The 26,930-nt window shown below is 39.8% G+C and overlaps 1 protein-coding gene across 2 annotated transcripts; it reads right to left on the bottom strand.

The window, feature by feature from the left end:
* On the bottom strand, nt 1–26,468 carry top2b (DNA topoisomerase II beta). 2 transcript variants are annotated; one of them, XM_027133780.2, is made up of 35 exons: nt 26,144–26,468; nt 23,109–23,297; nt 22,876–22,966; nt 21,754–21,817; nt 20,163–20,308; nt 19,384–19,481; nt 18,735–18,947; nt 17,383–17,556; nt 16,935–17,036; nt 16,690–16,827; nt 16,246–16,384; nt 15,865–16,022; nt 15,162–15,287; nt 14,972–15,082; nt 14,771–14,876; nt 14,493–14,602; nt 14,162–14,254; nt 13,449–13,563; nt 13,099–13,220; nt 12,379–12,527; nt 11,745–11,976; nt 11,443–11,577; nt 10,739–10,939; nt 10,395–10,590; nt 9,295–9,386; nt 6,937–7,092; nt 6,321–6,404; nt 5,726–5,923; nt 4,961–5,129; nt 4,686–4,847; nt 4,056–4,242; nt 3,734–3,822; nt 3,055–3,147; nt 2,159–2,385; nt 1–538 (listed from the first exon to the last, which is right to left on the bottom strand). In XM_027133780.2, exons 1-35 carry the CDS (start codon nt 26,183–26,185, stop codon nt 386–388), a joined length of 4,860 nt encoding a protein of 1,619 aa, XP_026989581.2. In that variant the 5' UTR covers nt 26,186–26,468; the 3' UTR covers nt 1–385. The 2 variants fall into 2 exon arrangements, with proteins under 2 accessions (XP_026989581.2, XP_026989582.2); XM_027133781.2 differs by having other exon boundaries at nt 4,970–5,129; nt 26,144–26,467.
* Between the last annotated feature and the right edge of the window lie 462 nt (nt 26,469–26,930).

Raw genomic sequence — 26,930 nt, 5'->3', positions numbered from 1 at the left:
CACCTTTTACATTTCATGTTTATTTCCAAGTTCATCTCAAAAGGTACACTGTCTCTTATTTTGAACATTTAAAATGTGCTGGTCTAAATTTCTAAAAGCTGCTTAGGACAAATACAGTTGGATGAAAAAAACCTGTATAACAATAATAATAATAATATTAATAACAATAATAAAAATTGTAAAACAGCTACACAGTAAAAAGCATTTAACATCACAAATAAGGAAAAATAAAACTGGCAAGTGAAGAAATGTACAAAAGTCTGCAGGACAAAGGACAGAAGCGAAAGAAAGAGAGAGAGAGAGAGAGAGAGAGAGAGCGAAAGAGTGTGTGTGTGTGTGTGTGTGTGTGATAAAGAGAGAGAGTACTGGAGTACTGATAAGCTGCCTAAATAAACATATCGTCGTCGTCGTCAGACTCGGTGAAGTACTTGATCTCTTTCTTGGCTCGGCCTGCCCGGTCACGGGACGTGTCCAAGCGGCTGAAACCCTTACTGTTCACATCATCGTCGTCTTCATCTAACGCCGCCTTCTTCGGCTTCTGCACTCAAACACACAGAGGTCGCGGTGAACAGAACTGAAAGCTGCAGCAGCGTTCGAGACGTCAATTATTCGTTTCAAAAACTGTCGTTTTTGTTCTTTATTTAAACTGCTTTGAGACAATGTTCAATGTTGAAAGCGCTATTCAAATTAAATGTGATTATAAATTGAATAAATCAAGTCCATAATTAACCCTTGTATGGTGTTCGGGTCTGTGGGACCCATATTCATACCGTATTTTCCGCACCATAAGGCGCACCGGATTATAAGGCGCAGTCTCAGTTACGGGTCTATTTCTGTACTTAACCCATACATAAGGCGCACCGTATTATAAGGCGCATGCTAAAACTTACGGTCCACAAAAAAAGGTAACAGAAACAAATCAGTGAGTTTAGTTGAACTTTATTCTACTATTTAACAACACACACATTATTTTTTAATCAATCTTCTCCCACAAAACCATCAAAGTCCTCATCTACTGTGTTTTCTTAACTTGGCGCAGTACATTTTCTTTCTTCCTCCACTTCCGTACCATAGATACATTGATGTTGAATACTTTCACAGCTCTATTCCCATTTACAACCGCGTAACTGATAGCCTGTAGTTTGAATTGTGCCTCGTAAGCATCTGATTTTTATTGGCGGATGGCAAACCAACTTAAGGTGCATTTACCGCCACCTACTGGACTGGAGTGTGGAGCGCATAATGGTTAGGCATTTCGCACATGCGTGGAACCGATCGTGTTGCTGGTACAGATCGAGTAGCGACAGGAAGAAACAAATGTTGTTTTGCAACATACCGGTAGTATACCTACCGGAGGCGTGGCGGAGGTAAGTGTACGTACTGTACGTATGACGTAATGTTCTCTGATTGGTTTATCGCTGCCAGCGTACGTAGTGTATGTATGTCCCTGTGTCAGCGGGAAATGGTCGGACTAAAGTCCTTACTAAAGTCGCACAACAACATTTTTACAGATTTTTGGAACTCGGATTATTAGGCGCACGGCCGATTTTTGACAAAATTTAAGGCTCTTAGGTGCTCCTTATAATGCGGAAAATATGGTAAACATCAATAGTTTGGAAAAACTTTGCTTCCCTGTAAATTTGTTGATTTTTTTTCCCACTCATAACTTGATTAAATTTGACTTTCTTTTTTTTTTTTTTATTACATTTTATTAAAAAAACAAACAAAAAACGAGTAGCACTTTAAATAAAAATGTGATGTAATAAAGGTAAAGGGCAAATATTAACCATATATGCTGTTTATATTACTTGTAATTGGGATGAAGTAAACATCTGTAGAGTATTTTAACATAAAATTTTTGATTGTGTTGAATTAAAAACCCAAACATGCAGCCGGTCACCAGACCCACCAACACTGGCTGTGTAACAGAAATACGAACAACATACAGATAGTTTTATGATTCTGTGATATGACTAAATAACCACTGGCAAAGGTGTTATAATGCAGGAGGTTCTCAGCAAAATAATGACTACAGTGTATTGATTTTTTGGGGGGTTTAAAAAAAACTGCCAAGGGACAATTAATACGTATGTAATATCTAGTACATAATAGAATATGTATTATAAAGTAATTATATTTGTTTAGTTAAGTTACTCACTCTGCTGCTAGGAACTTTTCCTGTCTTCTTCAAGGGTCTATAATCTTCCTCTGAGTCAGAGTGCTTCCTCTTCCTCCCCCTGCCTTTGCCTGGGCCTTTAAATAATGGAGTTGATGGTGGTTTCTTAGCTGCCGTGTCTGAGTCCGAGTCCCACACAGAGGTGTCCGGTTTCTTGGTTGTGGATGGAGGTTTCCACGGTTTAGGTGCAGCTTCAGTAGGCTTCTTAGCTGTAGTGAAAAGAAAAAAGAAGAAAGCTGAATAGAAGGTTCAACATTTTTAAATGAATAATCAAGCTCTTTCTTACTGAACATTCGAACAGCTGTTTATTCATGCGATTATCCAATCAGCCAATCGTGTACCAGCAACACGATGCTTCAAATCATATTGTGCAAAGAGCTTCAGTTAATGTTCACATTTCAAGGCAACACTGGGCAGATTTACAAGACTAGTCTCAGATGCCTGTTGTTAGCTGCCTGGAGTGAAATCTAATGTGGAAATCTAATGTGGACTTTGCTGAAGCCCAACATCCTCAAGGACCCAGGTGTCTTTTTTTTAAGATGTTTTCTGATCACTATGTTTGTAGAAAGTGGATATTTTAACTAACAACAGTCTGGCGATTCTCCTCTGACCTCTATCATCAACAACAGCACATCTGCCACATGGCAGATGTTTTTATTTCTATGTAAACTCTAGAGACTCTTTGTGCTAAAATCCCAGAAGATTAAAAACAAACCAAAAAAAAAAAAAGGCTTGAACCTTCCCATCTGGCACCAACAACCATGCCATGTGCAGGAGCACAGGTGTTAATAATAAACAGTAAGTGTACAGTGAACACGCTTCTGTTTTATAACTGTCTTGGGTGAAGTGTGCAAACAGAGAACCACAGCAGTTGTTACCTTTCTTAGCAGGTGAGGGTTTGTCAAACGCTGAGCTGCTGGAGTAGGAAGAGAAAGCAGCGCCCCTGTCATCATCACTATCAGACTTCACTTCTGTAACACAGTAAATACAGTCAAACTGGTCCTGATCTAAAGTGCATGAAAACTATTTTGGATCAAAACTCACACACACAAACACACACACAAACACACACACAAACACACACACAAACACACACACATACATACACACACACACACACACACACACACACACAAACACACACACACACACACACACACACGCACATACACAAACACACACACACACACACACACACACACACACACACACACACACACACACACACACGCACATACACACACACAAACACACACATACAAAAACACACACACACACAAACACACACCCATACACACACACACACACACACACATACACACACACAAACACACACCCATACACACACACATACACAGACATACATACACACAACACATACACACTCACACACACACAAAAACACACACACGCACAAACACACATACACACTCACACACAAACACACACACACACATATACACACACAAACACACACACATACGCATACACACACACACACACACACACACACATACACACACACAAACACACTCACAAACACACACACACACGCACCACTGTCACTGCTCTTCTCCGAGAACGTATGTTTGGATGAAGAGAATATGCTCTCTGGTTCCTTCTTCTTCTTGGCCTCTGAGGCAGACCTACACACAATCATTTATAAAGTAAATTTAGACAAAGTGTCTAAAACCTCAACATGACACATAATAAAGAAGTAAAAACATTTCCCTAAACTTCCTTGAAACGGACAAGGATTATGGATACAAGACAATTGCTAAAAAATAAACAAACAAACAAACAAACAAACAAACAAATAAATAAATAAAGCAAAAACAAACAGAAAATCAAATCGTGTATGAGTAGAAAATAAACATACGAAGTGATTGCTGGTTTAGGGGGGAATATGTCATCGTCATCATCTTCATCATTGTTAATCAGTGCCGTGCTGAAGCTCTCTTTGTAGGTGTGGACTGGTGAAGCTGGTGGCTCGTTATCGTGATCTCCTTCCACATGTTCCTCTCTCTCCTCCTCAGAGAAGTCAAAGGTATACTTTGCTTTTGCAGCTGGAGAAAAAAAGTGTAACTTTATAAGCAGACAATCACTACTATTATTCTATAATAACAGATTTTTGAACACGTCTCTGAACAAATACTTTGAAAAATACTAAAAGTATTTCACAATCAACTGAACTTTGTAAAATGTACCGTAGTTATTATTATATACCATGAATATAAAGATACATAAAAATAATGTCCTTTACATCTCCTAATCTCCTTTACAATCTAATGTTTAGACATGTGGTCTTTCCACTTCGGTCCAGATCTGATGGATAGATTTGAATCCTAAATCAAACTGGTAGCCAGTGGAGAGTTGTGTGGGAAGGAGACCTGATGTTACATAGCTCTCTAGTTACACATAGCTTGCATCATACTGCTTTAAGCCTTCCGTTTAACAGGGGAAAACCGAGCTGTATAACAGCAAATGGGGGAAATAGATGAACACACACCTGAAGCTCTCCTGGATACCGTGTCTCGGGGAATAACAAGCTGTTCGCCATCATCTACATCACTGTCAGACTTTTCGTCATCATCTGACCAAGGATTCCTCTTCTTCGTTTTCCTGCTTGAGCCCTTGGCTGAGCCTGGAGACTTCCTCTGCCTTGGAATGCCTGATGAAAAGCATGACATATAAATAATGTCTTCTAAACACTGGGATATGGTGTAAGGATGTATAAAGCTGAATACAGTTTCATTGGCCAAGAATAACTATAACTGCTGTTACATTCTTTACCGGGTTCCTTCTTCTCCTTTTTAACACGTGGAGTTTTGGGTTTGGCACCAGGGTTTGGCAGACCAGATGGTGAGATCATTGAATTGTCTCCTGCTGCACCGTTCGAGTCGATCAAACTGTCATCGTCAAATTCCACCTTCACTGACATTTCCGCTTCACCCTGGAAGATAAAACATTAAAAATACATATACACTTACTGAATAAACATCATGCTCTCAAATAAACAACAAACTCTGAATGCAAAGCAACAAACACACACACACACACACACACACACACACACACACACACACACACACACACACACAGCAATTTAACATCCAGAAGCACGAGTAAACACCTCTACACGCAAAGCAACAGATTTCTTAAAACCCATTGCAACTCCCCAATAAAATATTCTATATTGATGCACAAATTAAAATTTATAACTCATATAAACTCATTTAAAGATTTAGTTTGTTTTGAATTTTTCATTTGCATTCAAACTATTTTTTATTAAAAATCAATTTTTATTAAAAATGCCAATTGTCCCTCTTCACCAATGCAAATAAAAGTATGACACGTACATGTATAAATACACAATAGTATGTTTTCCTTTTTATGTATTTACTATATTGTAAACATCTATATCTAAGTTTCCACAGGACAAAAGAGACATTTTTGTTACATAGAATAATAATTTGCACATCTAAAGTATGACCCAAATGTTGTGGATGTTATTCAGAGTGTGAAATTACTGCACTCTCTTTTTCTCACCTTCTTCTTCTTGGTCATCTTCCTGGAGGCGTCAGCTTTCATGGCGAGTGTGATCTGAGGCTCTACTCGCCGGCCGAACGGAGACGGCAGGGTCTCTTCCAGCTGGATCTTCTTCGCTTTGGGCTTGCCTACCTTTCCTTTGACCATCTTCACTGCCTTCCCCATGCTGTTGTTCTCTCGCTCTTGATCCTCCAACCGCTGACACACAGAAAAATACAGACATAAACAAAGGGGTGTGTCTCAGTAACCACACACACACACACACACACACACACAGACACAGACACACACACACACACACACAAACACACATATATATATATATATATATATATGTAGCCTCACCAACTTGAATTCAATTTTAAGCTCATAATTTCAACCGTAGACATTATATTTTAATGTAAACCTGTATTTTAAGAATATTTGTTTACTTTTTACTTTGTATGACAATGATATAGAGATAGAGACATTTTTATTAAACTTAGTTTTGTGTGATTTGATTTAATGGTATTAGAACAGGTCTTAAACTAGTTTTTCGGTGGTTGTTTGTGACTGAACGCTCCGTCCTCAAACGACTGTGTTGTGTAACTCTTACGTCCAGCTCTTCGATAAACACAGCCAGGTCTTCTTTCCATAGATCCTCTGAAGATTTTCTCAGCAGTTCGTTTAGTTCCGCTTTCTGTAATCACACAAAGTCGTTTTTTGTTTTTATTCAGATAAAGACAATAGGTTTTTTTGGTGATTATCAACTATCTTCAGTACATTAAAACTCTAACATAGAGAGCCATGAATATATTGTGAAATGATACCTAAACAGAAACGACACGGTATAAACGATAAGCTTTTTGTTGTACGTTTTCTGACTTTCTTATTGATTTCAAAATGTTACTCAGGGTCAAAAAATGTAGTGCATTCCTAATAAATAGTAAACTAATGATTGCCCAGTGTTAGTTAAGTTAAATATGCATTTATAGATTTTATTTCTAAGGGGAGAATGAAGCTGAGTACTTATCAGGTAGAAAAATTAAGAACATTGAACATTGACCAAAAGACTGAAAAAGTCTCTTGATACTCAGATGTTAAGAAAGCTTAGAGCCTATGCAAAATGCCTGAAGATTGCACATGTTTAAAAGATGTTTAAACTGACTTAAGCTGAGCGCAGCTTCAAATAAAACAATTGATCTGAGAGGTCGTATTTGGACATGATGTACCTTCACGTCTCTCTGTTTTAGAAGATCGTCCACCTTCTCCTTGGTCAGGCACCACAGAGGCATGTTAAGGATGTAGTTAAAGTTAGGACCTGACGAGGAGCCGGAGTCCACCGAGCTGTCGCTCATGTTGCCGTCATTATCCTCATCCTCCAGAGCCTGAGTGGGTGGTCATACAGAATGTTTTACCAGCACATCAATCTGGACATGGTTTATATTACATGAGGTTACTTCTACACATCACTTTAAATTATGTTGTACTGTTTCCAACACAAATTACTGACATGTGACTAAAATCCCAGAGATACTCGTCCACTCTCTTGTTTATATAATAATTACGCCCCATGATGTAAAACTAACCCCATCCAAATAAGTCTTTAGGTAAGCAGCAGTCACGATCTCTGCCGTCGTGTACAGGCTCAGAGTGACGCTTATTTATTAAATATTTAATACGTTTGTTAAATACCATGTATTATTTACTCATTATTCTACTTAAACAAGTGCTATCGATGTTATTTGCCTGGACATATAGTGTTTTATTTCCAAAACTACAAAAACACGTTCGGTTCAAAAGAGACAAAATTTAGTACTTAAAATGGTCGATTGTGTAGTATGTTTTTTTTTTCTAACAGAGTTGATTCGTTTAATTTTTTTCATTTAATGAGTTAGTAACAAAATGTATGTGCAAAATATCTTCATCTTTGTATGTGACATCTACAACAAGATATCTTCAAGCTAACCTAGATACACACGTGGACAGAATTGTTGGTACCCTTCGGTCAATGAAAGAAAAACTCACAATGGTCACAGAAAAAAACTTTAATCTGACAAAAGTAATAATAAATAAAAATTCTATGAATGTTAACCAGTGAAAGTCAGACATTGCTTTTCAACTATGCTTTAATGGAATTATTTTAAAAAAATAAACTCATGGAACAGGCTTAGACAAAAATGATGGTACCCCTAGAAAATAATGTGACCAAAGGGACATGTTAATTCAAGGTGTGTCCACTAATTAGCATCACAGGTGTCTACAATCTTGTAATCAGTCAGTGGGCCTATATATATGGCTCCAGGTAGTCACTGTGCTGTCTGGTGACATGGTGTGTACCACACTCAACATGGACCAGAGGAAGTGAAGGAAAGAGCTGTCTCAGGAGATTAGAAAGAAAGTTATAGACAAGCATGATAAAGGAAAAGGCTATAAGACCATCTCCAAGCAGCTACATGTTCCTGTGACTACAGTTGCACATATTATTCAGAAATTTAAGATCCATGGGACTGTAGCCAACCTCCCTGGACATGGCCGCAGGAGGAAAATTGATGACAAATCAAAGAGACGGATAATCCGAATGGTAACAAAAGAGCCCAGAAAGACTTCTAAGGAGATCCAAGGTGAACTTCATGCTCAAGGAACGTCAGTGTCAGATCGCACCATCTGTCGTTGTTTGAGCCAAAGTGGACTATATGGGAAACGACCAAGGAGGACACAATTCATAAAAAAGCTAGACTGGAATATGCCAAACTACATGTTCACGAGCCACAAAGCTTCTGGGAGAATGTCCTATGGACAGATGAGACAAAAATGGAACTTTTTGCCAAGGCACATCAGCTCTATGTTCATAGACAGAAAAATTAAGCATATCAAGAAAAGAACACTGTCCCTACTGTGAAACATGGAGGAGGCTCTGTTCTGTTCTGGGGCTGCTTTTCTGCATCTGGCACAGTCTTGAATCTGTGCAGGTTACAATGAAATCTGAAGACTATCAAGGGATTCTAGAGAGAAATGTGCTGGCCAGTGTCAGAAAGCTTGGTCTCAGTCGCAAAACACACAGCTAAAACACCCAAGAATGGCTAAGAGGAAAACATTGGACTATTCTAAAGTGGCCTTCTATGAGCCCTGACCTCAATCCTATTGAGCATCTTTGGAAGGAGCTGAAACATGCCATCTGGAAAAGACACCCTTCAAACCGGAAACAACTGGAGCAGTTTGCTCATGAGGAGTGGGCCAAAATACCTGCTGAGAGGTGCAGAAGTCTCATTGACAGTTACAGGGATCGTCTGATTGCAGTGATTGCCTCAAAAGGTTGCGCAACAAAATATTAAGTTAGGGGTACCATCATTTTTGAGTTTATTTTTTAAAATAATTCCATTGAAGCATAGTTGAAAAGCAATGTCTGACTTTCACTGGTTGACATTCATAGAATTTTTATTTATTATTACTTTTGCCTGATTAAAGTTTTTTCTGTGACCATTGTGAGTTTTTCTTTCATTGACCGAAGGGTACCAACAATTTTGTCCACGTGTGTATATCTACGGTTAATAACATGATTTGTGATCTCTAATGTATGTGTCCTGTACCTTTTCTTGGGCTTTGGTCCAAGCCGCCACTGGATCAGACTCGTAGCCTCTCTGCAGCAGCATCCGGATCAGCTCCCTCTTAGGCTTGTTCTCTGAAATACAGTAAAAACATTACTCTACTAAAGCTGTATACTGATATAGACAGTGAAAAACAGTGAGTTTTGTCTGAGCTCTGATCGAATACGGGTCTATTAATCTTCTTCGCCATCGGAAGCAGTAAAACTAGAGATTTATGGCTGTCATGACCAATTTATACACAACAAGAAGCCTGTTATTTATAGAAACCCACTGCAAATGTTGAGCGTGATAACTAGGATCTATGGTTTTTTTTCCTCCTTTGGGAGTTCGAAAAAAGTGTGGGAAAAAGACAGGCCACGGAATTACCGATATGGACTGGTCCGCCATATGGAACAATTTGTTCCCTAAATGTACTTCTTTGTGGATTCACGAACTCAACTACAGATTTTTTAACAGAGTTTACCTTACACCTTCACGTCTAAGAAAGATTTACAAAGACCCCTCTCATCTCTGTTTTAATTGCAAGAAACACAAAGGAACATTCCTTCACTGCTTCTGGTATTATGACAAGATCTTTTCTTTTTGGACTAAAGTACACCATTTTTTTACAAAGGCTCCTTAAGTTGAAATTTTGTTTCTCTTTGGACTCGTATCTGCTGCACAGTGGAATTGAGACTGTGTTTGATTTCCACACCAAGCAACTGCTCTTAAATTTGGTTTACCTGGCAAAGAAATGTATATTGTTATTGTGGTCTTCTCCTCAGGTACCTTCTGTTAAAATGTGGTTGTCTCAAATGTCCATATTACTTCCACTTGAGAAGCTCACTTATGACATACACCAAAAGTCTAATGATTTTTGGCAGATATGGACACCTCTCTGGTGCCACATTAACGACCTCTCTTGATCCTCTGTGTTACAGTGTACATTTTGTTATTTGCCTGAATGTGCTATCTTTTTCAAATGATCGTCCATTTTTAATTGTTTCTTTATTGTATACTTGAGACTGTATCGGTATGTTTATGTACACAGAGTAACTGGCCAATAAAAATAAATAAATAAATAAATAATCAACTGTACTCACCGATTGAAATCTTCCCTTCGATCTTCTCCAGCACAAATCGTGCTTGATTGGAAAGTTTCGATGACTCGGCACCTAGACTTCCAGCCAGCCAGTCCTTCCTCAGTTTGTAATAATGCAAGCGCAGCTCGAAGAACTCCTTCAGTATATCGTTCACTGATTCGTACCGCTTCATACAGCCCATGTGATCAAACAGCACCTACATGAATAGACCCCACCGAGAGAGACAAAAGGAGTGAATAAAATTCCAACAGACCGATACAATTTTAAATGGTTATATGCAGTTCTTTGGTAGTTATAAAATAACAGCAAAACGTGTTTTATCTGTACGCAATTCTCTGTCTCACCATTGAGTTGCAGGTGAGAGAAGACTGCAGTTTGAAGACTTTGTGAAGGCCTGCAGCTTCAGCCTGGGCCAGCTTTTCCTCCGACAAGCGCACCACAAACTTCACTGTGGTGTCTGTGTGGTACTCCTTATAATCAGAGATGAGAGCTGGGGTTTTCTCTGTGCCCTGCAGCATGGGCTCCAAGACTGACTCCTTGTACGCCTGCATGAAATATAGGGACAATCAGGGAAAATATTCCTCAAATCAGACCAGGGGCCAAGGGTAAAAGACAGAGGTGGGAGTAAGTCACACATGTGCAAGTCACAAGTAAGTCTCAAGTCATGACCGTCAAGTCAAAGTCAAGTCGAGTCTTTTTTTAATATTTGTCAAGCAGGTCTCAAGTCATAAATCTGCGACTTAAGTCTGACTCGAGTCAAGTCGTGTCCCCCAACTTTGAATCATTTAACTCTAGTCCGAGTCAAGTCTCAAATCTCAAATTTGCAACTTAAGTCTGACTCGAGTCAAGTCATATGACTCGAGTCCCCCATCTCTGGTAAAAGATAAAACACGGCAAAATGAACCTTGCATTAATATTTGTGTGGTCTTCTTTATTCTATCTAAACCCTTTATTTCAAATACTGTGAAGGGTAAATGAAAGGAATAAACCGTGACATGGTGTGCGGTTGAAGGAAACTGAACTCCGGGGTGAAAACGGTTGAGCATACCTGAGTCCATGTGCGTATCGGGAGCTCTGTGATCTCAACGGTGTTCTTGTCAAGGACGGAGATCTCACCACTGACCACATACTGGTTCAGTCCCAACTCATGGATCACCCCCTTGAAGTTCTTATAGCTGGGAAGCTGCACATGGACATGGACAGAGAAGTCGTAACGTCAGCACATCGAATACAAACAGTGTAAACACCTCAGTCACCGTTACAAATCTATGTAACTGCCTTTTTTTTTGCCAATTCTGATGTTACACATCAGATGGTGATGTATGTCTATCGGTGGCATGAAGCTTTTACCATAGGCAAAGGATCTTGGTGTTTAAGCATGCGGTTAATGTTGTTGACGATCTCTCGTGGGTCATAGTTGGGGATCTTGCAGGCCCAACCGGTCCCAATACCCTCTGCTCCGTTAACTAGCACCATGGGAATTATAGGAATGTACCACTCTGGCTCCACCTTCTGGTTGTCATCGTACAGAAACTTGAGCAGGTTGGAGTCCACGGGTGGGAACAGCAGCTTGGTCACTTGACTGTTAGTGAGTGAAAGAAACAGGGACAGCAAGAGTACAATTAAATTTTTAGAGCATGGAGATCTCAACCTTTTTTGTAACAGTAACTCCATTTTAAGAGGCAGATTTCCCACCGTATCCCAGGAGTTAAAGGCAGCCTACTTTGAAAACTTATGATACAATGCTGTATAAAAGTATACAGTCCAGAAAATGTGTTTACTTCTATTTATTTGCGACTAACGAGACAGTCGGGAGCTGTAGGAGGCTAGGAAAGGTCTGTATATGAAGGTTAATGAAAAAAAAAGAAGAAATTACTTCTGCATTTCATGCAACCCCACATGAGCTTGAGGTTGATGCTCAAGAACAATTCCCTTACACAGTAAATAACTGTAACACTCAAATCCTCTCTGCAGACTGACAAACCTGAGCATGGTGAAAATGTAACGGGGGCTAGCTGCATCTTTGCCACCGTTGATGCGAGTACCAAACTGACCAAGGGGCTGCAGGATGTTGATATTGTTGCTGCCGACAAAGTTCTGAGCCAAGTTCACGATGGTCATCATTAGAGCTTGCTGTTGACAAAAACATCATTCGTTTAATGCTTTTAAATTGCTCTGTGGTGATGCTTATGAAACAGTCGTACGATACAGAATGCATGCACTACGGTTCACAAATGTTATCACCGACTCCCTTTCGTCACGGCACGTTTTAACATAAGAAGTTGCCCAAACACTTGCTGGAGTTGTTCCGAACTGAGCTTTAGGCAGATGGTAATCATACACTGAGCTAAATTCCCTACCAATATTAGAGAGGATGAGAACACAGTGATGACCAAAGATTTACGCCATCACAAGATCTTAAAGAAAAATCATTTTTGCTGTGGTACCATTTCTAAGAATATATTTGTCCAGGCTGAAAAATCTAAATGCACAATGTTCCCTTTGACAGCACTGATGTGTTGAGTGTAACGTAATGTAATGTAGTAATTGTAACAAACAGGAACTAAAATCCAAACAACTAAAACTTTTAATATTGGATTGGAGGCCTATGGCGAGAAAAAAAAACTTACAGAGACAAACACACACACACACACACACACACACACACACACACACACACACACACACACACACACACACACACCTCGCCGTGATGGTAAGCAGACATCTCTGCGACTGAGCCAGCCAGCTGAGCCACTTTCACCTCCCTCTTATCGTTCCTCTTCAGGCAAGTAAACAAGACCTTCCTCTGGCCTGGCTTCAGACCTGCATGCAAAACAACACACCCCAGATATTCACCTTAAGCCTTTAGACAACTGGTTAGGTAGCGCTGTTTGTACTCATGTCAGTGCTCTTCACTCTTTTTTAGGTAAAAAAATTATTTTAGATGCCACAAAAGACATATAAGTTCGTTGCTGCCATACACACACACACACTGTACACACACACTCTGACTGTGTAACTGTCATGTGTAACACTATTCAGGAGGCGCACCATCGACAAGGGATGGAATGGATCTCTCGTTGTCGGAGTTGGAGAAAAGAATCAGCTCTTTGTTGATGAAGTCGTTGTAGGACAAGTGCCGTGCTGCAGTGCCATACAGGTATTGCTGAAACACAAAAAAAATGAATTTAAAAATGGCTGCCCTTGTTAAAAAGATGATGCTATGCTAAAGCACTATTCGGACGGGACTAGTTTTACGTGGGGACGTGGAGTAATGCAATTTTACCTCAGGACGTCTGTAATATTAATTGGCCAATTTGCACGGGACAAGACATCTCAGTAAAACTAGCAGAAGTGGGAGGGGTAACTCACTTTACACACAACAGTAACCTCCTTGTCGTCATGTGCGTATGACGTCGCTTCCTGTTTCAAGCGCCTCCATGCTTGCAAAACGCGCCAAAAACTACTTTTAAACAGGAAATGACGGAATTTTACCGTACATATTTACAGCTGGTCTTTTCGGACGGATCTTTTGTCCGTAATGATTACCGAGATGGCACATTCGGACGGGACTAAAATCACCGAGAAGCTCTGGTAATAATTACTTTACCCCCACGTCCCGACGTAAAACTAATCCCGTCCGAATAGTGCTTAAGACTATTCCAAGAGCTAAGACTAACAGGGCTGAAAACCTTTTTTTAACATCTCAATCCCCACTGAATCTCTCTTTAAAGCATATGTGATAGAAAGGTGGATGTGATCACCTCGGGCAGACCGTGCATCCTCCTCTGCCGCCTGTCCTCCATGAAATTAGTGAGCCACTCTTTTCTGTCATCTGTCTTCTTCTTGCTGAATGCCTTTAGAGAGAGGACAAACAGGCAGAGCGATACGATTACTATACAGTCCTCTGATTACATCCTGAGTTATACAATACAATACTGACACATGCACTACATGCACACCCCTTAGTTCCTAATATCACGGCCAACTTCGCAATCGTGGCTCCTTGCCACAGATGGCTGTGGATCAGGATTTGAACTCGCAATCAAGTAACAAAATAATTGCACTTTCTCTCTTCCCACCTCTGAAACCTACCAAAGTAATGGCAGCATCATCCTCGGTGCCTCCATACTTGAACATAATCCGATGTCTATCCATATCGGCAAAGTATTCCTTTGCCTCTTTGCTTGTGCTGGTACCCAAACCTATAGCATCACATCATTAAATAACATCATTAATCAATTAATCAAACTATCTATCAATCAATCAATCAATCTGTCTGTCTATCTATCTATCTATCTATCTATCTATCTATCTATCTATCTATATACACACTTTGTTTTATTTAATGATTGCTTAAAATAAAAACAAACCTTTGTAGTACTTTATATGCCAGGTTTTGTAATTGTCTGTTTGCTTTTTCCACTCTTCAAACTCTGGAATGCTGTAGAAGGAAACTTCCTGTTTGTTCTTAGTGGCCTGTACACAAAGCAATCGATATTAAAGCTGATACTAAAACTAAATATGCAGCATTTTTATATATACTGTATATACACAAAATAAGCAGTTCGTACTTTGACAATCGGGGTGATGAATTCTTCCAGAAACGTGTGCTTCAGAAGAGATGGCCAGTTGTGGTGGAAGAAGTTGATGAGAAGGCCCTTGATGTGCGAGCCATCTTGATCCTAGTCACAAAACCAGCAGCGAACATTAGTGCGGTCACAGAGGTGCAGCAGATTATAACACGTTTAAGACGTACTGTACCTGATCGGTCATTATCATGATTTTGCCATAGCGTAGAGATTTCAGGGACTCGGCGTCGTCGTAACTCTTCTTATACTGCAAACCGACAATCTTTATGATGTTGTTGATTTCTGCGTTCTCCATGATCTTCAGACAGAAGACGACACAACGACACAATTAAACTTAACATGCATCCGTGTTCTAGTTAGATTTGCATTATATCAGTTGTGCAGTAATATGGGACGCATTGCAGATGAAACTGGACAGGTGTAAATGCGTGTGGTTGTTCAAGCCACATACGTTAGTTCTATACTCCTCCCAAACGTAAGTACGTCACTCGCAAGTGACAAACAGTAAATGATGTTTTTTGTAGCATAACCGTTTTCAACAAGTTTTTTCGTCGTCTTTTTGATTGCATTCTGAAAACCGCATACACCAAAGCGTGTTCCATTTCAATTACCCCGGAAATGAGGTAAAATACATTTGCATTTTGGGAGGGAGTAGAAAGATCGGATTTATATCCGATTCACCAAGACGCATTTATGTGGTCTAATGTAAATGGAACAGTTTTAAAAAATCAGATAGCTAAAAAGGCCCTAAATCTACATCTTAACTTTGATGTTTTGTGACTAAAATAGCGCTCTGTGTCTAAATAGCGCTCTGTGAACGAATCTGAGCTCAATTCTGCACGAGTACTCATTTAACTACTATGGTGTCTGCTTACCTGTTTGTGTGTGGCTTCTCGCACATTCAGGATCTTGCCTCTTAAAGGGAACACTCCGTAGCGGTCTCGTCCGATAACGCCCAGCCCGGAGACGGCTAGCGATTTGGCTGAGTCTCCCTCAGTAAGAATCAGAGTGCATTCAGATGAGTGCTTCCCACCTTAGCATAAGAAAAAGTCAGCATTAATAGGAAAAGTAAAAAAAAAAAAAAAAGGTAAAAAAGGACAACCCAGACATGCCATGCTGTAGTACAGCTTACAGAAGTATTAAAAAATACAAGAACAACCAGATCATTTAAATTCTATTGACATATTTGTGCTTAAGAGCAAAGTGGAAATTTATAGCAATCTGGAGGTATTAACACTTAACTGGTCCAAACTCACCAGCATCATTAGCATCATCCAGTTTAGGGATGCCTTTAATCTTGCTGTACTTGACTGATGAGCACTTTTTATTCAGCTGTGTCTGAGCCTTGAACTTTACCCAGTTCAGAATGCTCTCCACGATGCCACAGTTAGTAGCCTGAGAAGCAATAAGAGACCGGTTACTGACAGAAATTATGCTCGGTATTAAGCGCACTTGTGTATTTAAAAACAATAAATACTTCAAACGGCTACAAAGGGAGTTCTTAACAAGTTCTTCACAAACTTGACACACACACAACACATCAACTAATTAGCAAGTTCCTCGAAAGCTATGTCAGGTGCCTAGAAGGAGGAAGATCGAAATTAACAATGAGATTAAGAAACACCGGTCCGAATGTTACCTAAAGCCCAAATTTACTATCTGATCCCATCAAGCAACCGTATTATCAAAATGTTCCTTACCGCTCTTATGAATTTTTCGGAGAGAGCACATTTAGAGCCAAAGCTTTTGGTCTGAAGAGTCATGTTCTCTTTAGTCTGGGAGTCAAAGGTCGGGTTCTCGATCAGAGCGTTCACAAACACCCAGATGTGGTTCTTGACCTGAAATGAATCAATTTACTTCATCATCATCATCATCATCATCATCATCATCATCATCATCATGGTGTTTAAAATGACGACATGATGCTAATATTTATTGTCCGAACCTGGAATGGTTTCACTGTAACTCCTGCTTTATTCTTCTTCTTTACCACCTCAATGAGTTTTGCCACAATTTGGTCCACGACATAATCGATGTGTCTGCCACCCTGTGAGAAGAGCCAAAAGAAATTACATCCTGGCTCACAGGCCTAAAGTCAAGGAGTGTGCGATCAAGCAAAATAAGTCATCCTGATAATCTCATCTGATAAGTCTGCGATACATCGTATGAATCATGATATTTATGTTCTATAAGAAACAGAAGTTTTTGTGTCAAAGTGGGTCTGATGATTCTTTAATTTGTCCACAAGAAACAAACCAGCTTTTTTCCCTTCTGGTTGTAATGACTACAATTAATACAAATATGAATTTATGACATTTTAGTAAGTAATAATATCCATGATATCTCAGTAAAACTTCAGAAATATCAATATTATTCCTCGTATTTCCTGCTACCTTTGTAGTGGCGATGCTGTTGACAAAACTGATCTGCTGGAACCCCTTCTCGCTCATGGTGAGACACACCTCCCAGCGCTCGTTCGCCACCTCGTTAACTACTTTCAGTGCCACGCCGGTCTCGTCCAGCTTGTCCTTCACATACAGATCCACGTAGCTGCGGAAGCCATTCACCTGCAGCATGAAGTGCGAGCAGAGAGCATGTGACGTGTGAAATCCAAGACTGCGATTCACTGACAGTTTATACATGATTCGGTGCGAATCTGTTCATGATACGTAAAGCGAAGGTAAATTCATATTCAGGAATGAAATAAATCCCACTGTAAGGAACACATACACGTGTACTCAATTAACTACACGTGTAGTTAATTGTAGGGTGTGCCGTTATAGGAAAATAACCAAAGACACAACGGAGGTGATGGAGCACAGACGTAAATAATGTTACTGTTACCGCAACAAAGTTTATGATATATCACTAATTGAACATCCCCAAAGAGATTTATTGTTCTTATACTAAACTTTGTTAATGACTATACAGTTTTGTTCATTAGTGAATGATACATAGTACTTACTTTTTTTTTTTAAATATCACATTTTCTCAACAAGGTCTCAACAGTGCCATTGTAGAATACTTTATATATCAATAACACTATAATAACATCCAGTTCTGTTATATAAAAACTACAACTTAAAGGCATCTGGATGTGTGTTTTTAATTGTCAGTATTTTGTGCTTTACTGCCCTGAGATGTTTGTTTGAGTAAAAAGAACAACAGTGTGTTTAACTGTAAGTTTGTTTTCATCCACCAGCTGCTTAAAGGAAATGTTAAAACCACAGCCTCCAGCTGCAGCCGGTTCAGTTGTGCCCCTTATCTAAACATGCAATTTGACAATTAAAGGGTTCTTCTTCTTCTTTGAAGTTATAATGTTAAATCCAACGAGCTGAAGGCGACGACTACGTTCGGATCAGATGTGCCCGAAGGCCAAGTCAGCTTAGCGTTGTAGGTGAAGCAGGCTGCTTGTTCATGTTCTCGTGTGACTCCGAGCGTCTGGGCAGCTATGATAAACGGCACACGCGAGATAATGCGGTGATAACTCTCGTAGCAGCATATAGGATTTGGACGCCCGAGATTACAGACTACGTAAATAAAGTCAGGAAAAAACCCAGATAACTGGGTACAATCTCAGGCAGAATAGACTGATTATATTTTATAGACAGAATGATATTATTATGCAAAATACGTATGCTGTGCTGATGTTTGATCTTATGTACAAGGTTATGGCTACGTATAATAGTACAGTAATAATGCCCAATGCGATTTGCCTTTCATGCAGCAGTATGCTGTGACTTACAGGCAGCTTCTTGCCGTTGAGAATGACTTTAACGCCCTTGCATGACCCGGCTATGTCGTAGGCCCTGCGCGTCAGCAGAGCCACAATATCCTTGTCCAGTTTATCCATCTTGAATTTGGCGAGATCGGGCTGGAATGTAACAGAGGTGAAATCGTCCCCGTCGAAGGACTTGATTTTTGCATCGCTGGTTTTTGTCATGTTGTTCTGCCATGACTTTAAGCACAGAAAGCAGAGAAAGATTAATTAACACCTTTTATCAATACTCTTTACAGATACATATAGACATATAGACATGCAGACTGTATTGTCTTCATATGACTCCAAAAGTCTGGACGGACAAGATAAGTAACACACACTGCTTACCTCATGTACACTACACACATACAGTCTTAACAATATGAAAATAACAGCGCATCCCTAATGTTCATTTTAAAAGGTTCCACATCTGATATTAAAATACGATTTAACACCACCAGGAACCTGTATGTGTGAAAACGTCGTCTTTCCCCCACCGTGAACAGACGATATCAATGCTTTAAAAGTTCAAATCCACAGAAAGTTCAGCAAGTCACAAAACCCTACAAATTTCATATAGAAAACTCATTCTGTCACATAATTTTAACTAGGTGGAATTAGCGGATGTTGGTACCTGTTTGAAGCTGTGTTTGTACTCTTTGCAGGCAGTTTCCACTGTGAACCTGGTACTGAATATGTTACAGAGCTTAGCACCGTAGCCGTTCCTTCCACCTGCACAACAAAGATAAGAGATTTGAGTTTAAGAAAGGGGGGAAATCTGGATTGCAAGACAACAGGGAAACACTTACTCGGCACATACGGGCTTTAGCGCTACACAACTCATCCAACTGTGATCACTTTTTATTGTAATAATCAAAGTCTGTGAATTTTAGCTGATTAACTGCTGTGATTGTGTTGGTACTGATTTATAATATATAATATATAAGATGAATAAAACACTGTGGGGCCTTTATTAAAACATATTCCAGGCTCAGGGTGGTGACCTGTCTGTTGTGTGTAAGGCTGAACTGATTATTTTCCTATACCAGCATTTTTTAGTCTTTGCTGAAAAAAAAAATTTTCGTTTCCATTAATTTTTTATTTATTTTATTTGATTAAATGATTTACTGTGTTATTACAGGATATGCCGTTTAAAAGGCACCACAGATTAATATGTTTAAAGGAACATTGGCTTAAACTGTACAACATAAAAGCTCTTCAGTGAAAATATAAAATAATCCTAAATCTTGAATTCAATCCTAGCAGGATAATTATTTCATCCCTACACTGTATGACAAGCAGAAACCTGCCCCAGGCCACGAGACTAACACAAGAGCACGCTTTTCCTTTAATTTATTATTTAGTAGCTCATTGTTTTTCATGTAGCACTTTGGCTTTAGCTCTTGTAGTTACCTGTGACTTTTTTCTCGTCATCATCGTAATTACTGGAGGTCAGAAGGTGTCCGAAGATAAGAGCAGGGACGAACATCTTCTCCTCTTTGTGCTCCACCACAGGGATTCCTTTCCCGTTGTTCCATATGGAGATGGTATTAGACTCCCTAACAGAGTAAAATATCACATACACAGTTGATAAGAAGAGAGTGGAGTAGCTGGAGTAGCATCTTTTGGCTAAAAAAGATAACAGGCAGAACTCTCTATATTAACCACAGATAAAAACCTGAGAAGACAGCAAGGGAAAAAGAGGTGGTGTGTGTGTGTGTGTGTGTGTGTGTGTGTGTGTGTGTGTGTGTGTGTGTGTGTGTGTGTGTGTGTGTGTGTGTGAGGATAATATGTTGATCTCGCTCTGTGTGTGTGTGTGTGTGTGTGTGTGTGTGTGTGTGTGTGTGTGTGTGTGTGTGTGTGTGTGTGTGTGTGTGTGTGTGTGTGTGTGAGAAGGACACATGGTTGACGCGTACTGAAGGTGAAGCGAATGTGAAATTCATTAGTCTGCATGCCATCAGCTTCTTCCTCGTCTCCCTCCAGTACATTCCTCCTTCAAATCACCCTTTCACATGCAGCTCAGATAAAAAATTCCTCAGTTGAACATCTTTAAGCCCTAACATATTTATTAACATGCTTCTCGTCTATCATTTAATTTGCACCATCTTTCCCTTCCCCTCTACTTTTAATAACAGCTTCATTAAGACTACAAAAGCATTTGAAGGGAAACGGTGGTAAACGTTACAACAGAGAAAAAGGAACCGTGCAAAACAACAGCTGAAATATAAAGCCCCGTGTTCATACAGGCTTATTAACCTCAGAGTATTCTGTTGAGCTGTTCGCAGACGTATGCTCATATTTATCGATCTTTATCATCCTTTGCTACTTTTCTTAAAGTAGACGATATATTTATTTGCCGTCAAACCACCACCGTGCTTTGTATCGTGCCGCTGTGGGAGTCGATCGTGAAAAGAGTCGATTCGTGTGATCATTTCGAATGAATGACTCTGCTGCAAGTGAAATAAACCAGCAACAAGAAAATACTTCATTTGGCATGTAATCTCTCAGACCAAACTACTACACCTCACTTCGACTCAACAATAACTGACGGATGCTCGTATTTAAAACCATATCTTTTTAAAAAGTCTTAATACGATTTGCTAAAGTGGCTCCACACAGAGAAAGAAATAATAGCAAAGCAGAAAAGGACATTCACACTCTGGTCTGAGTATAATGAGCCTGCAGGAATCCCACATGATATCATGATTTGCTTTATTCTGGAAAAAAAACAAATAATAACGATAACAATAAGCACAGGATTAGTGGGATTTTAATAGCTCCCTGCTGCTGAACACTTATGAAGAAGCTGCTGAAAGCACCAACGCTCTTCCTTAATAAACCAGTAAAGCACAGCAAGCTGTAGTCTTTATTTATTTAGCACGAGTGCATTGGGAGCGAGAGAGCAGCCCTGTGAGATGATTCATTAAGTGGCAGAATGTTAGCTTGAGTGTAAACAGGCTGAAATTTTTCGACTTCTCGAGGGGAGTGGAGAAAAAGCACTCACGGATCGATGCTGATTTTGATGGTGTTCATGTTCTTGTCTCGCTGCTTGTTGTCAGCTGCATTAACTGTGAGGAGAAAAAAAAGGGGGCTAAATCTGGAACTATGAATAGTCCACTTCATTAAACATAACGCTGCATCAGCTCGGCTCAGTCATGTGGCTAAAAGTGGATACGAGACTGGAAATAATCATCTCTGCAGATTTAACGATTAAATTGGTGAAGATGATGCAAACAGCTGGAATTTTGGAAATGTGTTGGTTTAGTAAAGCCTCTAGTATAGAGATTAACTTCATCATATATAAAATACGATGTGATAACTAAAATCTGATGTATCCAGACTGGTACTGTTACTGGTATCCAGACTGGTACTGTTACTGGTATCCAGACTGGTAATGTTACTGGTATCCAGACTGGTAATGTTACTGGTATCCAGACTGGTACTGATACTGGTATCCAGACTGGTAATGTTACTGGTATCCAGACTGGTACTGATACTGGTATCCAGACTGGTACTGATACTGGTATCCAGACTGGTACTGATACTGGTATCCAGACTGGTACTGATTCTGGTATCCAGACTGGTACTGATACTGGTATCCAGACTGGTATTGTTACTGGAATCCAGACTGGTACTGATTCTTGTATCGGTCCGTACACATACTCATAAAAATGTTTCAGAATCAACATGTGAAACCCTGTGAAAAATTGCAGCGATCTGAAATGACTAAAATTACAAAATGAATGAAGAAAGGCAAAGCAAAGCAAAGCATTCCTATCACACCAATAAGCTGAAGTCTACAAAATCTTAGGCAAAATTATTTTATTTACAGCTGCACACAAGACAAACTAATTAACCATTTAAAAGCAACTAGCTAACATTATGCTGTGTAGCAAACGCACGTGTACGTCCTATCTAAATCCTTAAGCTAAATAAATGTTCTGTGATTTCTCTGATTGATCATTGCTGAATAGATTTACTTAATTAGGTATCAGTATCTAAAAACTACATCCTCGTCAATCTGAGAACAAAACGGCATTGATGCATCCCTACTAAAATCAATTCCACTTCAGAGATGAGATGCTGAGATGTGGGGAATCGAGAAGAGCCTGGGGCATCGACTTACCGAGAATTTCATCAAAGATTTTATACAGTCCAGGAACGTAAGTGATCTCTCGCAAGTTCATTCCAATCTCTTCGTCGAAAACCCACATTTGCTGGAAATAAGAGGTACAGATTGAAGCGAGTGTGCCCTGATCTCACAGGACAGTAAATCTGTCATTAGTTTGTGCCATATGACAATAAGTACAATCTGTTTAGGATCACAGTCGGCGTAGTCGCTGTAGAACTGGGCCTCACCTGAGTGACAGGCTCCACTGAGCCGATGTAAGTGTCTGGACGGAGAAGGATGTGCTCCAGCTGAGTTTTCTTCTGGTACACACGCTCCACAGACATCTTCTTAGAGCTCTCTTTCCTGGGAAGCTCGCTCTTCCCGCCTTCACCGTTCGCCTCCTCTCTCTTGGAGCCATTGTTCTTGTCAAAGAAGGTCTGTTGTTAAGATCAGCACAGTATTAGACATGCTTCCAGACTATCCAGACTATAGACGTTGTAAGAATGTCTGAATTAAACCAGAGATTTCTGCAGTCAACTAGAGAACTAGAGCTTAAAGAAAACCGAGCCCAAGAACATCACTAGTGTATCCTGCTAAATGTGTGAAAAAGCTGCATGAAAATATCTTCAAGTTTTCATAGATCACAGACAATTTATTTTATGGTTATTGAGGCATCTATGAGCAATGTTAAAGACCCAGAAACTCAACGTTGTTTACTTTTACATAAAGCAAATTCTTTTAATTTAAAGGTATTACTTGCTTATCCAGTGGGATCATATCCAGATGTTACTTTATTTAAATTATTCTTCAGTAACTGCTCTACCCTGGTCAGGGGCACTGTGAACTCGCTTAGGTGAGAATACATCCTGAATGGGATGGCAATTAATCACATTTGCATTCATTCACACCTAATGGCATGTTTTTATGAGGAAACCAGGGAACCTGGAGGAAATTAATGCAGACACGCGATAGAACATGCAGTGAAACGAGCTCAGGCTCAAAACAGAAACCTGGAGCTGCCTCAGTTTATGTCTAAATTGTATAATGGTTCTTTTAAACAAATCTACAGAAAATGTTTATAGGCTTATTATACACTACATGGTCAAAAGTACGGGATTCCTGACCATCACACCAAGACGTGGTTCATTTTCCAAACTGTTGCCATGATGTTAAAAGCAAACAATTGTGTAGGATGTTTCTGTATGCAGTAGCATTACAATTTCCCTTCGCTGGAATTCACAGATGCAAAGCTGTTCTGTGCACAAAGCAAACTCTATAAAGGCATGGTGTGTTGAGTTTAGAGTGGAAGCACTTGAGTGTCAAGACCTTCTCACCCAACATCACTAATGATCTTGTAGCTGAATGAACACAAATCCAAATCTAGTGGAATGCCTTCCAGAAGAGTTTATTATAAGGAAAAGAACAGAATCAGAATCAGAACGATCTTTATTGCCATGTATGTTTTCACATACAAGGAATGTGTCTTAGTACAGAAGCTCCACAGTGTAACAGAATGACATTGAAATTAACATCTGGAATGGGATGATCAACAAGCACATATGAAGCACATATGATGTAAGGCGTGCATAGCCTAGTGGTTACGATGTTATGTTACCAATTCGAAGGTTGTGAGTTCGATCCCAGGTCCACCAAGCTGCCACTGCTCGGCCCCAGAGCAACGCCCTTAACGCTCAGTTGTATAAAAATGAGATAATGTAAGTTGCTCTGTATCTAGATAAGGGTGTCTGTCCAATGCTGTAAATGAGTGTGATGGTGAGGTGTCCACAAACATTTAACCATATAGCGTATCTGTAAATCCAGCAGCATGTATAATTACAGTCACCAAATTGCAGCTTCAATTCTACATACTTTCCTAAAAAAATAAAAACAATAAGATATATAAATATCAGCCGATGTCCGAATACGATCAGTCTTTCAGTAGCTGACCTGTTCTTGCTACAAATAGGCATGTAGTTGAAATTCACTGGTTAGTGAGAAGTAAACATCACGTCTTCACTGCCTAAAATATGAAAGGACGGGATGAGAAAATCAATCCGGAGAAGTACAGAGTGTGATCAGTGTGCCCTGATTTCGCACAGTATAATATAAAGTTAATTACACTTTTGCCTTACAGAAAAACACACAAAAGAGTAAGACACACATTTAATCCTTGCCTCAGTCATAATTAGAGTGGAAATTAGATTTTTTTTTTCTCTACATTAATGCTAATAAAATGGTGATACGGTGGGTAGCACAATGATCTGCTGCCCCGTAGCTTCAGAACCTCCAGCTTGATCCGTACAGTTCTGTGAGTCCTCATATAAAACACGTCAGCTACACCTAACTACCCCTGAGTGTAAGTTTGCGCATGAATACCCCCCGGTGGTTGTCTGGTGTCCCATCCAGATGATTCCACCCTCACACCCAGCATTTTCTTCAAGAGTCTCTGGATCCAAGACCAGGATAAAGCTCCTACTGAATGAATGTGTCATTGCTGAACAATGCAAACGCGGTGTAATAACTGTTACAGGGGGTAGTTATGTTTATTCAGCACAAATGTTGTGGTCACGTGGGTCAGAGGTCATATTTACACCTGGGTTTTGTTTACTGACGTCATCCATCACTCACGAGCAGAAAGAAGTTTTAGGATGGATTTATGTAACGGGTTGATCTCTGGAGGTGTGATTAAACAATATAAACACGAGTCTGTGCTCAGTTTATTCGTGCATGAACCACAATTTTATTTGTTTCTTTTCGTTCAATTCATAAGTTTTCCTTAAACAACTCTTCTCTGGTGCTTATTTATTACTTTTCAGCCACTCACCGACCAGGTTTACTGAAATACTATCAACTTAATCCTCGTGAAATAAATTAAATTTAATATATTTAGCTTTAAATGTAAAGAAGTGTAAAGGAAAGTCCGTTGCAGTCAAACAATAGGGCGCTCGAGCGCTGCTAGCTTTGTTAGCATCTGAGTAAAAACATCAAGAAAATTGTCTAAAAATGTCCATGATTATATTTGTTTAATAAAAAAAACCACTAATATTCTATTGTCCTGTGTGGAACTGAGTTTCCAGTCATTTCAACCGATGGACATTTTAACATTTATAGACCTTTATAACCGTATACATTACAGGCTAGCTACATGCTAAGCTAAAGTTACCTCAGAGGCGCTCGCTCGTCAATGGGTGTAATAACGTACGATATTTCTTCCTATTACACACAACACGACGTTTATAACGTATTAATTACACATTGCGGACGACGTGTGTGTTTTACTCACCAAACCGTTCAGTCCTCCGCTTCCTGTAGCGCTGTTAGACATTTTATCTCCTATTGTGTTTTTCCCAGGTGTAAAAAAAACCTAGCAGTTTAGAAAAAAATGATAAAAAAAAAAATAATCCTTCGGTGCTACAACGGGGTTAAATCGCCGTCCATGTGAGGCGTTAATCCGTGTGTGTGTGTGTTGTGTTGTAAAGAGCTACATACAAGCTGAGACTTCGGCTATTGTTAAAATCGACCAGCGGTACAGCACCAGGCCTGAGCGCCTCTCACTCACTCACTCACTCACACACACACACACTCTCTCTCTCTCTCTCTCACACACACACACACACACACACACACACACACACACACACACACACACACACACACACACACACACACACACACACACACACACACACACACACACTTTCCTTCCTGCTGCCGGCGACAAAACAAAACACACACGCGCGCGCGCACACACTCTCTCCTAACGCTTTATATTACATTATATTGCAATAAAAGGTTAGAATAGAAACGCTTTGTTTTGTGTCTCATGTGAAGCTCCGGATTGGTCCGCACATTTCCCGGATATTCATTCCGAAACAATAACATTGGTGCTGCGTCCCTCCGTCCGTCCGGCAAAAGAGAGCACCCGAGTCTCACACGACCAATAGGAGAAGAGCAAATCGCAGCCGGCAAATAAGAGAACGGGGAGAACCGGCGACGAGATAAATCAACAGACACTAACATGCGTATAGACGCGCGCGCACACACACACACACACACACATATACACACAC

Source organism: Tachysurus fulvidraco, chromosome 7 (assembly GCF_022655615.1).
Source record: "Tachysurus fulvidraco isolate hzauxx_2018 chromosome 7, HZAU_PFXX_2.0, whole genome shotgun sequence".
Lineage (NCBI taxonomy): Eukaryota > Metazoa > Chordata > Actinopteri > Siluriformes > Bagridae > Tachysurus > Tachysurus fulvidraco.
Note: the sequence above shows the minus strand (reverse complement) of the source record. Positions and strands in the feature narration are given on the sequence as shown.

Excerpts from the sequence above, each read along its gene's own strand:
- top2b (XM_027133780.2), bottom strand. The coding sequence starts at position 26,185 with ATGTCTAACAGCGCTACAGGAAGCGGAGGACTGAACGGTTTG. Across the intron at positions 11,578-11,744 it reads ACCAAGATCCTTTGCCTATG|CTTCCCAGCTATAAGAACTT; the intron begins GTAAAAGCTTCA and ends GTCCATGTGCAG. Across the intron at positions 2,386-3,054 it reads ACCCTCACCTGCTAAGAAAG|CTAAGAAGCCTACTGAAGCT; the intron begins GTAACAACTGCT and ends TTTTCACTACAG.